Below are 16,596 nucleotides of genomic sequence, written 5' to 3' on the forward strand. Positions count from 1 at the left end.
TTTACACTTTTGTTTCATTTCACCAAAATAGTGTGAATACACAGAAGTAAAATTAAATCTTCATTCAAAATTATAAATTATAATATTTTTTGCCTGTAAAGTTATTCTTCTGCACACATTTCACTGTATGACATTACAATGATAGTCAGACAGTTCATCATAAAATATATTTCCCCATACCTTTCAGCTTTAGCAATAAAAATACATATTATAATATGATTACAAAACAATTTTAAATAATTTTCACAAAGTCAAAAAAGTTAGTATTTTGTCATTTTGGGAATAATTCATAATGTTAAGGGGATGCCTGTAATGGAATTACACAGAACCAACAAAATACAGTATAGTCCATTTGGGAAATAGATGAACATACTGTAGAGTTGTCACTGTACTACACCTAACATGGAAAGAAACTGTCTTAATTAAACGGCTTAAACTTTTTTTAACGCTTCAGCCATCAAATATTAAACATTGTTCTATTGGGAAATAACAATGGGTCAAGTGTTTTTTAGTCCCGCAGCTACTTTTAGAAATGAGCAAAAAGAAACTCGTATAAATGAGGTACTAAACAGAAAAAAAACATTAACTCATTTGTACAATTGTCCTTTAAAAAGAACAACAGTGAGGGCTGCTTCTTGACTTTTCAACTGATGTGATAGCTGCAATTGTGGCTGGTCAAAGGTTCACTAGAGCCTGATTAATTGTTGGTCTGAAGGGATTTCTGTTGGTCACGGACCAATGAACCACTGGGAATTTCCATGTCTGTAATATACAACTGTGACAATGCTTGAACTCTGTTTTTTTATTACAGAAGGTGTTCAGTACAACATGTATTGCAATATAAGGTCCATAAAACCAAAATAAAAGTTTTCATACATATCTGAATACACTCAGATGATGTTACACAATGTTTGGAAATGTATAAAGAATTTATAGAAGAATTATAAATTTCCGAATTAAAACATGAATATTTCTAACTACAAAAAAATACGACAAAGTACTAGCATTTCCACTAAAGCATTCTGAATTTCACAAAAATATGCACGATATCAACCATAGTGAAACATTTTTAATATAACTGAATTAGGCTACTTGGCATCTCCTAATTACCTTAATATCCTTGTAAATGCATTGCTGAATGAACCTTTGACCCCATTTGAGTCAAACTATCATAGCAAGAATAAAACAAACAAAAAGGATATTGTAGATCTTGCATATCATCTCCAATGATAGATTAACACATACAAGTTCTGTGGGAAATTGCCAATAAACATAAACAATATACTTCTCAATATGGAAAGTTAGCATATGTAACTGAATGTTGCTCTGTTTAAATCACAACTAGCTTATTCCGGTAGCCTTTAAGGTATAATGAAACTGTAATAAAGTATGATGAAGTACATATGTTAAACATTGTGTCCAAAAAATCAAAGCAATCAGAAGTTTATATAATTAAAAGTAACATTAAGACTACCTTCAATCAGAAGCATTTCTTTTGTCCATCATATATAGTCTATATACACACAGATAATATAGTTTATAAATTAATTATTAACTCCTGGTGATAAAGTCCATTAATGCTGGAAAATAAGAAGGCAGTGCATGAGCTATAAAACAAACTATTTACAAAGTCTGTAACATTGTTATGCAAGATATAACTGCTTCAAGTCACTCGGGTGCAATCAATTAAAATGCACAGAGATGTGTTCCATGCAAGACTCAACTTAACAAGCTCATTTTTCCAAGTAAGGGTTTTGCTGTTGTTGTTAGAAAATAATTTAAGTATAGTTCTGCTGATTCATATGTGGAAAAGTAAAATGTGTGTAATGTACTTATAGTTAGTCTAGAATGATTGATACCAATATCAGTTCATGATATTACCAAGAAATAAAAATACTCCAGCTCTAATACAGCATGTGACAAGAGCTCCTAAAACATTTCTATTTAGGACCTCACAAGCTAAATTGCTTTCGCTGGCCCCTTCCACCTCTCAGCATGGTTGACAGACAAATTGATCGAAACATTGGAAAATAATATGCTTGCAAAATTTCTCTGGGTGAGATTTCCGTCTTTTGAATTTTTCATACAAGAACAAAATGAAAGATTGCCTCCTTGATTTTCCCTCCATTATGTCTCCCCATCTTATGTACAACAGTAACGTACCATACTTCAAATTGTGGCAATACGTTGTAAACAAAATGTATAACATTTTTCACCAGACACCATAGCTTGGTTGCAGGGATCTTTGCCCTGCAGATTATGTTGTTCAACTATAATGAATTCATACATTTGAAGTTGCCTTCAGGGCTCTCATTAGACTTAGGGGTGTTTATTACAGGAAATATTGCTTGTATCAGTTAAGAGGCAAAAAGGCTGGATGATTTGATTAGAAATGTTGACAGTTGAGATATGTAAAGAATGTCATTCAAGTGCATTTTTCCATCTTTAATAACAACATTTATCATTTTTATGGGCACTTTATCACTTTACATATGACTAAAGCAATACAGTCAAAACTCAAAACTTTTTTCTTTTTTCCTGATATTCACACAATGTATTTTTCTGTGCTTATGAATCATTGGCTTTTTTATTTTGAAAGCATACATGTATATGTATATGAGATGACGCTAAGTAAAGACTGACATGAGATTGTTTAATTGTGTATCCTATTCTTCAAGTTGCCTTGGCAACAGCTTCAGGATTTTTTATATAAAAGCACACATTTCTTTAAAGAATAAACACTGCCATTTTATTTCACAGTTGCACTATATTTGCAAAGTTGCATACAAAGTACTTAATAAATTACCTTTAGGCAAATGTTTTTGTGACAGTAAAATAATCAGATTCTAAATACATTTTTGGGCTTCTCCACACTAAAGTTTTTGATTGCAATCTTCAATATATATCCTTTCCACAGATGACAAATACTTGTTTACTGTCATTTATTTACTTACAGATAAATGTTACTCTTTTTACAAAGTCGTTAAGCATGTTGTGAATACAAGCAACTGTTCTATCAATTATTCTCACATATACAAGACACAAAATACACCACACAATTTATCAACAACTTAGTATTGATAAATGTTAATACATTTAAAGATAGGTCCACCACTCAACTGCGAAACATGACAGTGTTTTGGGCATCCATACTTTCTGATCTTGAGGTTACACGATTGACAATATAGAAAATGGTGTAACTCTTGAAATGAGAAGAGATAGAAGTCGTATGGTCAAAGGCCTCTTTAAGTTTCAAATCTAAAACATTTCTGTTGAGTATTCACATAGTCAAGCATGCACTGCAAGTATTCTTGGAGGATCTTCTCAACAATGTGTCACTTCTTATGCCCTAAACATACATGTCTGTCTACATGACATGTCTGTCTACAAGGAATATTCAGTCAACTCACAACTTGGTTGCATAATTCTCTGCTATATTCTTCAGAATCTGAAGTATTATCAGGGTCTCCCCATCTTTAAACTTCTGTACTTTTTAATACAAAATTAATAAAACCATAAATATTTTTCAGTGTTTCATGAATCTTCATTCATGAGGATCAAAAAACAAACTCTACTGTATGCTCAATATACAAAAACACTTTCATGGGGAAGTGAGATAACAATTACACACAATTTTCTGACATGCTGATGACAGCTCAGCTAACATTTCAAGTAGATGTACACAAACATTGAGTAAATACTTCTTTTAATTAGATACTTCCAAGACATTTCTTACAGGTCAATACATACCCGCTGGCCAAAATACTAACTCTCCTCAGTCCAACACTAACAGTGAAAGGCAATAATGGTGTGTGGGACTGAACTTCATGTCCTAGTGGTTCCAAAGAGCATCTGATAGCTCCTCACTGGACATGGTATTCTCACTGAGGTCTCCGACATATTGAATTTGAACATAAAATCCATTAATTTAAATTTCATACTTTTAATTACATATCGTAATATTTGGTTTGCCTTTTAATTGCTTTCCTACATTAAAAACAATAAGTGCCAAAATGAATCAAGAGTAAATGTGAAAGACTTATGTTTACAAATAAATGAACACCTACTGTAATCCTACATAACAAAAAACACAGGTGTGAACTGATTTCTATATGTGCCTTACAGAAATGGACAATATAACAAAAAATGTGTCCTTTATTCAAGGTTTTGGATCTCTGGTCAATAGTCACATTGGCTCAAAGCAAATAATCAACCTAACACACAATGCCAGTTATGATCTTTTTACTAAAAAAGTTCTAAAGTCCTATTAAGATCTTGGGATGTTCAAGCTCTGCTCAGGAAAACTAGAACAGACCATTTTAAAATGCAATGACCTTCATCTGACATGTCATTCCAATGTATGAAGATGAATTCAGATAAAAAGGTAACAAATACAGTTTGGTATTAATGCAAACAAATACAGATTATCAGTCACTAAATCCCATATTTGTGACATTATTGAGTTCATACTCACTAATACTTTTGAGATCTTTTGCAGATCCACGGATCACTACTATTGTAATATCTTGTCTCAAAAATATCAGGTTTGCCCGCACCACTACTTTGTTTCTTATATCTTCACATGTTACATTTTAGTGCCCCGCAGTGGGTAAAAAATTGCAAGACCTGTCTACACCTCTATGAACTGCCGGAAATGGCTAAATGGAGATAGATGGCTTTAAGTGTACCTGCACACTGCCCTAGAGGAAGTCACCACAAGAGACCACAGACTACAATATAAAATTATTGAGACCTACATGAAGTATAATACTGAAACAGACACTCTTTTTTCCTCAGTATTGCGTTTCAAATTGGAGGATGTATGCTGCACTTTGCAAGGCATGTGGTTATTAAATGTTAGACACATTTTTATGCTATGTTTTAAAGTAATGCCTAATGCAGCGAACAAGATTCTTTATTACGGCTTTCCAAATATTAAAATATTCTGTACATTACTATCTTTTAATAATTAGTCAGAATTAAACATACTTTCTTCAAGCAACATTCTCATCACAATCTTAACAGTATTCATCCAGCTACTGCATACGTCTTTTTGTAAAATGAAATAAAAGCAAACATGATTATTTTCTACAAAATGTGGATCTAAGATCTTATGAAAAACACCATTTGCATGACATCTCATCATCTGTGTAATGAAACTCTGCAAAGCACATCATTTTAAATACTGCCAACAAAATGTTCACATCAGCTAATAATGAAAGGTTATATGTCAGATGACAATCCCTTGACACCGAACTTCATCATTCGAGTGTCACTCAGCTGATCAGGTCTCAGAAGAAATCTTTTTTATTACCTGGTTTGAATTTTTTTTATAAAAGTTGTGTATACATCTTTAGATATATTTATTTAAAGAGAAAGAGTACAATATAGAAACCTCTTTTAAAAATACATTTTTAAGAACAACATTAAAACCTTTAAGTAGGCAAGTAAATATTTAAATATTAAAAAAACACTGAATGTCGCATAATGTTCTAATTGCTGGAAGTGCTGGTTTGACAAACCTCCACAATTTGGCTTATGTATCTGTGAATTGGTATTTCAATGACAGATGTTTGTTGCGGCAAAAACCTCTGTCAGAACAAAATTAGGTGATCTATCATTTTAAGATATGGTCTTCATATACTGTTTACTCGAAGATATCACTTGCCTCCAGCCAATTTTGACCAAGAACATTCTGTGATATAGAAGTGATTTGTATATCATCATTTTTGTGATAAATGCAGCTCTTGAACACAAAATAACCTGCTATAATACCACAGTATTACTGTTAAAATCTATATGTTTGTAAATCATCCAAATTTTTTCTTCCTCTATTACTAACCTTCTTTGCTTGTGCTTTTTATCATACCTGACTCTAATATATTCTTGAAATGTAGCATTTAATTCTACAATGTGTCTCCTGCAAGTAAATAAAAGAGAATTTGAGAAACCAGAAAAACAGATTAGAAAATTTGAATATACATACATATGCACATATATACACTGAATAGAGTTTATCAAAACATAGCCTAGTTTATGAGATACATTCAGTCAATATTTCTTCTCTGACTCCTACAGTGATTTGAGGCCAATAAATTTAAATTATCTGGTCTACTAATATAAAAAGCAATATATGTGGGGTTTCAGCTGCTGTAATAAGTTTACCAAATTATAGACTTGTGATTATCAGGCAGAGGATAGTGCCTGACAGCCCATATTATTCTTTAAATCTGCATTAAATTGTAGCCATAAATAAAATCAATCAATCAATAAATATGTTGGATATCCACATAAAAAACAAATTTAAGGAAATCCTGATATTAAAAAATAACGCTCTAATGGCAAGGCAGGGGACTATGTGTGATTTACATAAGTAACAAATAATACAGCAAAAAATATACTCAAAGTTTATTTTATACAATGTCTGGAAAAACATGCAACATGCCTGTGTTATAGCTTGCTGTATTAAACTTGTGAGTAATCTGTTTTTTGCAGTCTGATGATATAGGCTTGATGATTAGATGCACAGAAAAAAGGCTATAATCTTGGATCACTCTACACCATTGTTCTTTAGCATCTGAATTACCATACGGCCTGTACCCATTGGGCTCCTAGGCTATGTGCTGAGAACTGTGACATATGCCTACTTATTCAGAATACAAAAGTTGATGGAAGAATGGGATGAATACTTACAGATTGGGGGAGGGAGAATACTTGCCGAATTAGGAAACAGCACTGTGCCGGCACAATCTGTGAAACTCTTTCTTTCATTGTTTATTTTGTAAAACCTTTATAGAATGGCATTCAACTATCATTCAACTAAGATTAGTATTATTCTATGGTATATATTCTATTTATGATGTCATTACTTTTTAAATCTAATTTTACCTACAAAAGCTTACACTGGATAACATATCAACTGTGTTAAAAGTTTAAAATGCTTCCACAAAAAACAAAATCACAGCATTTACTTGAGTTCTAACTCAAAACCTACTTTTTATGATAGGTTTAATCCATGATGCATATTTTATGGTAATTCCTTCTTTAAAGTTTCATTAATTCCCATGTGACTTTCACTTAAGTGATTACACTTCAATTTGTCACAAGTACGCTACTTTGGTATAGCAGATCATCCATTAAAGTTAAAGAAACTTACAGTAGGCACATGCCACAGTAACAGATATTTTTACACACAGAATACATTTTAAATTAGTTTGGGATTAGACCTATATAGTATGTTTATTTATGTAAAAGGACAATTTTTAAAGAAAAAAAAATTAAATTAAAAAGTGCTTTATAGTTGCATTACAAAATTACGTATTAAGTGATTTTACAATTTTAAACAATATGAACCAGAATTTGGATTTCCTCCAAATTAGAAAAAGCAGTCACTACAGCTTATAAAGTACTAACACAGCCCCACCCAATAAAATAGATGGGTGAGTAAGAATGGGAATAGGGGGCACAGAGGTGACAGGGTCATTCTTAGGGTTCACATGCAACTTACAGGGATAAATATGATGACTTTCATAATATGGCATAAGTAGAATATCAATTGGTAGTTCCTTATGCCATTTAATGATGGCATGTGGCATATCATTTGGCCTACAGCAACAAATACCATCTGCAGAATTCATTGCAGGGGTTCAATTTGCATGCTAAACTGTTTCTTGAACATTTCATCTGGTATTTAATTTTTCAAGTAAGAACGGTATTATACAGTTCATTTCATTGTCTCTAACTCTTAGACAATGATTTTCTATATATGTATTATTGTGGTTAATGAAGCAGAGAACTTTAACAACAAAATAATTTACAAGTTTCCTATATGGTACTTTTTATTATTTTTTTACAAGAGAAGCTTTTAATCATAAGCAAACGTAATCATTTATGTTAAGCAACCCATACCCTAACTCAATGTAGCACAAACAGCCATTAGACAAAAAATAAGTCATTACAGTAAAAAACACATGGAATAACATTTACTGCAGACCTTGCAGTTTATATCTACTCTGTATAGACCAAACCAGAGAGGGATTACAATGAATGATGGATTAATACTGGTAAAAATATTAATATTTTGACCAGTTAAAACAAATGATACTTCAACTTCAAAAGATCGGTGGAAGTGAAACAAACAACATAGTGGAACAGTAAAGTATAAAAATAACGTTTTTTGCATGCCTACAGTTCCACAGTGATAGCATTGTATAATTCTATCATTGTATTTTAGAATTTGTGCAGTAAGATTATGGCTACCCTGAAATTAGTATTGGTAGAGTGTGAAACAGGACATACTGCATAAAAAAAGATGCATTAATTAAGCTTGTCTCTATGCTTCGGAAATTATTTGTTGTTCATTTAACTTGGGAATGGTGTATTTATTGGTATATATGTGCAGGCTGTATGCATATGTCTGTATGTTACTTACGTTGGAAGCAAACCAAAGAACACACAATTGGGCCATACAAAATAATGTTAAAAAACTATATTTTCCTAAAAACAAAAACAGGTACTGTAAAAAATGTAAAAAGGTACCTTTGTTTAAGGATGAAAAGTCACCAAGGTGGCATTTAACAAGGATACAGTCTCTATTTGTGTACAGTACCTATGCCAAATATATATATATACATTGTCCTCTATTTATTTGTATCTCTGATTCGAAGAGAAACAAAAACATCATACAACAGAAAGATTTGCTGATTAGATAATGTGTCCTGCTGAAAAAGAAAACATGTCATACCATAATCTTAAAAGCACTGGACAGAGCAAAGTCATCCATCCATCAATTTTCTAGCCACTTTATCCAATATAGGGTCAGAGGGGAACCGAAGCATATCCCAGCAAGCAACAGGTGCAAGGCAGGCTACACCCTGGATGGGACACCAGTCCATTGCACGATACACACCAACACAAACACACACACACTCACACCAGGGAAAATTTTCCCAGAAGATAATTAACTTACCAGTATGTCTTTGGACTGTGGGAGGAAACCGGAGAACCTACAGGAAACCCACACTAACATCGGAAAAATATACAAACTGCACTCAGATAGCATGCCAGGTATAGAATTGAACTCAGGGCCCCAGCGCTGCAAGGCAGCAATGCTAACCAGTACTCCACTGTGCCACCTCAAGAAACTCATAGTTATCATAAATAATAAAAGCCCACAAAACAGGACTTAAAGCACATCTTGCCACATGTCAATTAGCAAATGTTCAGCACAATATCTGCCAAACTAGTCAGTTACAGTTTTAATGCAAGAGCAGTTTGAAGGTTCAAAATACAATAGTGCAACTGACAATGGTGGTCAATGGGTGATCAACTACAATGATACCACCAAGCATGGAGATAACTGGGGCCAAAAAAGATTTTAAAGAGGAGCATCTAGCGATATTAGTTACATTTTGCAAAACCAATGTGAGTGTAAAAATTATTGTAGCAACCTTTCAGCTACAAATCTGAAGCTAGTTTTGCTCAACTTTATTTCAATTAATGAAGCAGTTTTGGAAAGGTTCTTCATATACACAGGTTAGGCTGTCACCCGGGTTGGCGCAGTTCTTGTCACATACTAAATGGCTTATTTGTCCTCCGTATACCTGCTTTTGAAGTTTCTTGGATAGATAGTCTTCAAACAGGGTCAGTTTAAAGCTGAGCTAAAAAAATTGAAATTGTCAGCATTTTTGAAGGCTTCAAAAGGAAGTTCCTGCCCATGTACTTCAGCAACATGAGTGTGAATAAACCACAGAGAAACTACAAATATACCTACAAATTTGGAGTTCATTAACCAAACAGATTTTGAAGAACAGCAGTTAATGGTACAGAGCATGTTTGTCAGTTTGCACTGCCACTAGAATGAAACCTGCCATGTTTAGATTTAATTGGCCCAACAGTCCATGAACATGAGCAGTTTGTGTAAGATGCCACATTTCGCCAATCAGTTAATGACCCGGTGTGGGTAGGAAAATTATCACAGCAACTTGCGAGGTGCAAATCAAAAGCAGCTTTGGTTGTCTGTGCAATCTGCCAAATTCCAATTCAATCAGTGCAGCAGTTCCCCCAAGACAGGGGCAGTTTGAGCTATGAGAACAAATTGGCAGCCATGCGGCCATCTTGGTACACACAGGAACGACAATGTGTCAGATGTTAATGGTACACTCACTAGAATGATACTTACCATGTCTGAAATTAATTGGCCAAAACAGTTTTTAAACAGCAGGAGTTAATGTTATAGGCTGAAGAAAAAAAATGGCGATCGGGTTGCCATCTTGGTTCACACAGGAGCCCCCTTTTCATGTCTACTCATCCTGTTTGTACTATTATTATACCTATAAAGTTTAAGGTCAATTCTGATTGACACCCTTATTTTATCACAAATTAAATGGCTTATGTGCCCCAGTTTATCTGCCTAGTATGCATCTGCTAGACTTCCCAATCTTTCGACAAAAGCAGTTTGAAAAGTTGGAAGAAATAAAATGCTTACAATCATTATGAGCTTTCACTCCTTAGAAGCCTAAAATCCTCACAATCACTAGAGACTTTCAGCACACTTAGAATTATCAAAATCCTTACACCCATTTATAAATTCATTTAATTAGCTATTCAGCTAATTTACAAAAGCAACAAAAGAATACATTTGGGAATTACAATTCCAGCAATGCAAGTTTCATTTTAAAAAATTTTATAATTAACAATTCTTGTGACTATGTTGCTAAACTCTTTAAGCAGATTGTTAAATTATTATACAAAACTGCAGGCTGAAAATGCCTTTTCTACTTCACATATCTCAGCAACCTTAAACATAGTAACCGACCCTTTATTTAAATTACGTGTGCAATTACACATACACTACAGATCACACAAGTATATTTGCAAATTCAAAAGGAAATCCTGATTAACACTGAATATTTTTGTTCTACTGTTTCATGTGACAGACTTGCACAATACAACTTTAAACACAATATCCTAAGGTTTGGTAGTATATATTGGTCAAAAAAATCCTTGCATGACAATTTTGCAATGATTAATGTAGGCACCTTTTTCACATAATGTCAGCCACTGCCTTTTTAACAATTGACCTTTCATAGAATACTACTCATATTTCCACTTTTGTTCGGTTTCTTATTGGTAGAGTTCAAATTAATACTTAAGGGAATGATGGCTAAGTTGATGCATTGTAAATCTTAATTGTGTCAAGTACTTGCAGAATCCTCAGAAATGCTCTTGTGCTTGCCTCAAATATTAGCATTTTTAAGAAGTGTATGTGTTGTCATTTAGAAAGGAATTAGTATGAAAAAAACATCAAACAGATATATAGTATATTATTAAGAAGGTTGGTTTAATGTCAGTATCCTTGCCTTGTGTGCTCTTAAGAAGTACAAATAAATTGGCATTGGATTGTTTTGGTTAATGGGATTGTAAAGTATAGCAATTACATGGATTTGTTCCCAATTAATATTTATCCCCCTAAGCGGAAAAAAAAACACACTAGATCTTCTTTAGGCAAAACTTAGTTAAAGTTGTAGAATAAGATCTATTGACGTTTTTTGTTCTACTCTAAAATAATTCAGTATATTATTTTTTAAATAATTTGACTCATGAAAGGCTTTTAGATTTATTAATCATAAAGGAAAATTGACAATGTCACTGGATCTCATTAGACAATAATCCATGAAGCAATAAATGGTCTTTCCTGGCTCTAATAACAACATACCTCCCTAGCTTAAGACTATCAAGCATTTTTTCTCGTGGCTATTGAGAAAAACCCAAAAAACATACAAAAAAACTCTGGAACATAACATATAAACAGCAAACAATAAGCTAACTAACCTAAGCACATTTATGCGGTATGTAGAAAATTGTATTGTTTAATCTTTAAAGTGTCACTTTTTCCTCTTGTTATCCTAAAAATGTTGGATTTTAAAATTTATGAATAATTAAAAACATTCACATTCACATCTACACCTCAAGCTTTGTCAAAAACAGCTGATTTTGTTTTTATTTAATTGAAACCACACTAGGACAATTCACCTTTAGGGGTTTTGATCATCAAGTTCAATTACTAAAATATGTTGGCTCTTAAAGCTGACATAGTGTAACAAGAAACAAGATATAATATAGGTTGACTATATCATTTCATAAGACTGGCAAGAAACCTTCCAAATAAAATATTTCCACTCATATTGAAGCAATTCAGATTGACATTGAAACATGGGTTATGACCATAATAAAATCCTTTTAAACAAAATGTTAGTTAAAACTACTGATATGTTTTTCAATAAAAGCAAGTCATTTCCATAAACTCTTGATACCTTTCCTGTCTTTGTCTCTTTATCTTTAACCTGGATAGGAATGATGATTGACCATTTGTACTGTATCTGCTTGATAAATTTCTCATGCTCCTCATTTGGCCATAACTTAATGTTACCAATATTATTAATTTTTGCTTTAGGAAATAGTGGAAGCTTCCAAAATGAAAAAAAGTCCTTGACCAAAATAGCAAAGGATATTAAACTGAGAAATGATCTACTGATGCAAATCATTAAATCTATTTGCATTTGCTTACTGAACCTTAACACAGAAATTAAACTATGTTCAGTAAGAAAAAAAAGGCTGGCTGTGCATGGTTAAAGGAGACATCTTGGAGGATCCAAGCTCTATATCATTAATTTTTTCACTTCCCCTCATTAACAAGTAAAATGTTTTTACTGCTTGAAAAATTTTAATAAATAGAAAAAGCAGGGCAGCTGACATACGTTTGCAATGTAATATACAAGGGTATTAATATGTTTACATAAATTAAAGAGACGACCATACATTTTAAAAAGGCACATTTCCTCTTTAGCGGGATTGGGTTATTTTGTAGTAAAGTAATCTATTTTAAGTATTGTGAATAATTTTTCTATTATTTTTTCCACCAAATGCTACATTCTGCTCTACAAATCTCTCAATTAGACAAGTACAGTAGAATGAATTAGATAAGCATCCTTTTGTGTTGACTTTGTATGGAAATATTATATTTTTCAAAGATAAAAGTCAAATTCACATTCATGTTACATAACAGAAATGAGACACTAAATTGTTAATCATAATAATTTTGAACTGTTTTTGATATATGTTTACTAATAGGCAATACCAACACTTCTATTAATTATGATTGCAATGAAACAGTCCATTTTTAAAAACAGAACTGTTTTCTCACTGCTTTTTCTTCTCACACTGGTGACGCCAATCTGAAGATTGTAACTAGCAGTACAATGTCGAAATTTCTACTTAATTCCTCCTATTTCACCAGTTCTTAAACATTTTTTCAAATCAGTTTTAAATGTAGAGGTTAATTTCAAGATTAGTCTGAAATCCTATAGCTCTAAAAATAATGGCTAATGTTAGATGTGAAACATTATCAGAGCTTTACAAAGAAGAAAAACTAAGAACCCCATAGGAATAGACTGATATACGGATCATGTTTTCACTTACAATTCACAAACTTAAAAAAAATATATTTTCATTGAAGAACATAACATTAATTCCTTATTATAACTGAAATTTAAACTTTGGAAATAACAAGGCTAAAATTATCATATATCATGATCTTGGATAACCAGCCACCAAACACCTCAATATTTTAATTTTTGCTCAATCAGTATAAATGTTGTAACTTGCCAATACCCTGATGTAAACATATCCAGTTAATAAACTGTTACATTTCACCACTCTTCCGAATCTGCCCTCAAGCCATTGTCCATAAGGCTTACAAGGGCCAACATGGGAGTGGATAGTGATCTCAAATGATTAGTTTCTCAGCATCTCAACATGTTGTCAATTATAGAATGGGATTCCCTACATCACAAAAACTGACAGCACTGGGCATTCTTGTCAGATGTCTATAATCCAGCTACTAGGTGGCTTCAGGGTTGCTAAGGCATTGGAGAATTAGAGGCCATCAGAGACACTGTTATTTTTTTGCTGTAAAAAATAAACTACATTGACTTAACGGTGCTAGAATTACAATAAGCACTCTCAAGGACTGCACAATTCTGAAGCTGCATGCAAAATAATGATCAGGGTAAGGGTGCAATATCAAATGTGGCTGAACTGATTTAACAGCCTCTACCTGTTTGTTTTCTTAAACCCTGAAGTATCCCTTTCTGATTGTGCTGAAGATGGCTGACAGTCACACTTGACTGACATCAGTACTAATGTATGTGTCATCTGGTAAAACAAAGCCTGTGATTTCAAAGGAAAGCAACACTCTTTCCCTTTATTCATCTGGGTATTTAACTATTTCTGACTTGGACCACTGCTGTGAGGCATTCTTTAGTAAGCACGCTGTTACTGTGCTAGGATATAATGCACACTACAAGACCCTATCTCAGAATCCTGCAGTTTAGTGGAGATTAAACCTTAAATTGTTCATGTACAGAAATGAATAAACCGATCACTGGGAAAAGAATGTGGCATTTTTATTTCAAGCAAGGGGTTTTAAACAGAATCAGATCTTTTTCATCATAAAGCAAAATATGTGTGTGTACCAACAGTGTCTTGGACTCACAGAGGTTGTTCTGATAGAGACATCATTTTTAAAAATATATTTTTATATTCCTTCAATTATGCTTAAAATATTCCATTAAAATGCTCGAACTTTATAATGCTATAATACAGGTCTATTTATCCACTGACCTACAGATTCTGATCTTAATTTTCAACCAGTGTTGGGCCTTGAACCATGTCTCTTTGTCTCTAGATCATACTGATAACTTTCTAAAGAGTTTTCAAAATTCCTTTATAAAGGTCAATTTTTAAAAATAATTCTTAGGTGAGTTTTAAATCATCTTCCATATAAACTTTAGATTGGCACTAGCCTAGTTGAAAATGATGGTTGTTATGTCCACAAAACTGTGCATCTTACATTTTTCTAAAGTACAGTATCTTGCATTGCTATTACCTGCCCATGCACAGTTGTACTGTATGAATCATGTGCATCAATATGGTTGTGTTAACTGATTTTACAGTAAGCATACATTATATTATATCAGGCCTTATTTTATTTTTACCATATTTATTTACTTAAATCTATAATGAAATTTTACTTGATCAAATTACAGTAGCAAAACCAGCCATCAAAAAATGACTTTGCTTAGAATCTAGAGACACTCCCAAACTAAAATTTCCAATTGATATTTCACTTAAATTAATACTGCAGATATGTATGTAATGGTCTAGGAGTTGATTTTCAATGCAACACTTAAAACTACAAAGGTGAAAATAGATTTTTTTTTTACAGTTTGCAATTATCTTAAAAATATCATCAATCTCGGGAATGAAAGTAAGAATCTGAAAAAATGTTGAATCCATTTAAATTACCCAAAATGAAAGACTGTATTCAATCCACTTTTAGATGTTGAAATTAGGTTTGCGACACACACTGTGCATGCCATCAAATTTCTCATTTTGAGCTCAACTCTGTGTTAGAGAGTCTCATATTTGCACTGGTGGAACTTCCCTGAGCCATATTTCTTCAGGGATCTGCAAAAATTTTCACAGTTTGATGAGAAATGTTCCACTTCATCACATCTATAGATTCTTTTCTGCCTGTAAATTTCATACTTTTATTAATCAAATCATTGCCAAGCTTCTCGCCTACCTTTCAGCAGGTACAGCATCCTCTTGGAGTTGGATGTAGTGCACACCATTTTCACATCCAGCAGCTTGAATCTTTCCCAGGGGACTCAGCAATGTGACTCTAGTCAACTTGCACTGACTTGGGTTCTTCATTTGAGAGCTCTGGCCAAAAGACCGCAACACATTTAAGTGAGGAAAAGGAGTTCCATCTTTAAGGTTGTTGGCTAATCTAAGACCCCTTAGCAAAAAATACATGTGCAAGATATAAAATCCAACAAATCAACATACAACATAGTTTTCTTTCAGCTTAATAATGGAAACTTTTTGAACATTACTGATAGCTTTTCTTTTATGCTGCAGTGCTCAAACTAAGAACTTATAAATTACTAGGCTGACAGCATATGGATTGAGTTATAATGCATTTATCTGATCATTAAAAACCTAGACATGTAATATCCCATTCTTCTTCCGACCAGTAATTTTCAAGCATGTGGTGCAACTGGACCTAACCTTAACTTCTATTGACTTTCTTATTTGACATATTTCAGGATACTTCTTTTACCCATCAGCATGTTCAAAAGATATTAATTATAACCTTCTAAAGCAAAATACTGCAAACTCTATCTATCTTCTTTTGGCTGATTTGGTCGATTTCTTTGTGACAAAGCAGTTATATGAATTGTGTCTACATTGGTTCCTAATGGAGCATGTGTACAGATAAAAGATTGTGAACATGGTGACTTTTCAGCTCCCCTTTAATTAAACACTAATGGAGATCAATCAAAAATGTGGCTGAAAAATCATTTTAGGCCCATAACTTAATGCAACAAGATTTTCTTTTAAGTTGGTTCACCAAGGGATAATCTTAGTTGCATGGACTTTTGTATGAACAAAGGACAAAGCAGGAAAAAAGCAAACAAAGAATCAGTATTCATTTAAAAGTATGATAGTTGCAGTGGTAACAGATGCATG

At 32.9% G+C, this 16,596-nt stretch overlaps 1 protein-coding gene across 2 annotated transcripts in view; it reads right to left on the minus strand.

Moving 5' to 3' along the window:
- mgmt (O-6-methylguanine-DNA methyltransferase) overlaps positions 1-16,596 on the minus strand; it is an 86,702-nt gene that overhangs the window by 57,865 nt on the left and 12,241 nt on the right. For both annotated transcript variants that reach the window (XM_088917139.1, XM_088917140.1), the window contains exon 3: positions 15,647-15,786. In XM_088917139.1, the coding sequence (XP_088773265.1) occupies positions 15,647-15,786 (140 nt within the window). The remainder of the gene's footprint in view (positions 1-15,646; positions 15,787-16,596) is intronic.

Source organism: Atractosteus spatula, chromosome 5, assembly GCF_055471065.1.
Source record: "Atractosteus spatula isolate fAtrSpa1 chromosome 5, fAtrSpa1.hap1, whole genome shotgun sequence".
In the NCBI taxonomy this organism is placed as follows: domain Eukaryota; kingdom Metazoa; phylum Chordata; class Actinopteri; order Semionotiformes; family Lepisosteidae; genus Atractosteus; species Atractosteus spatula.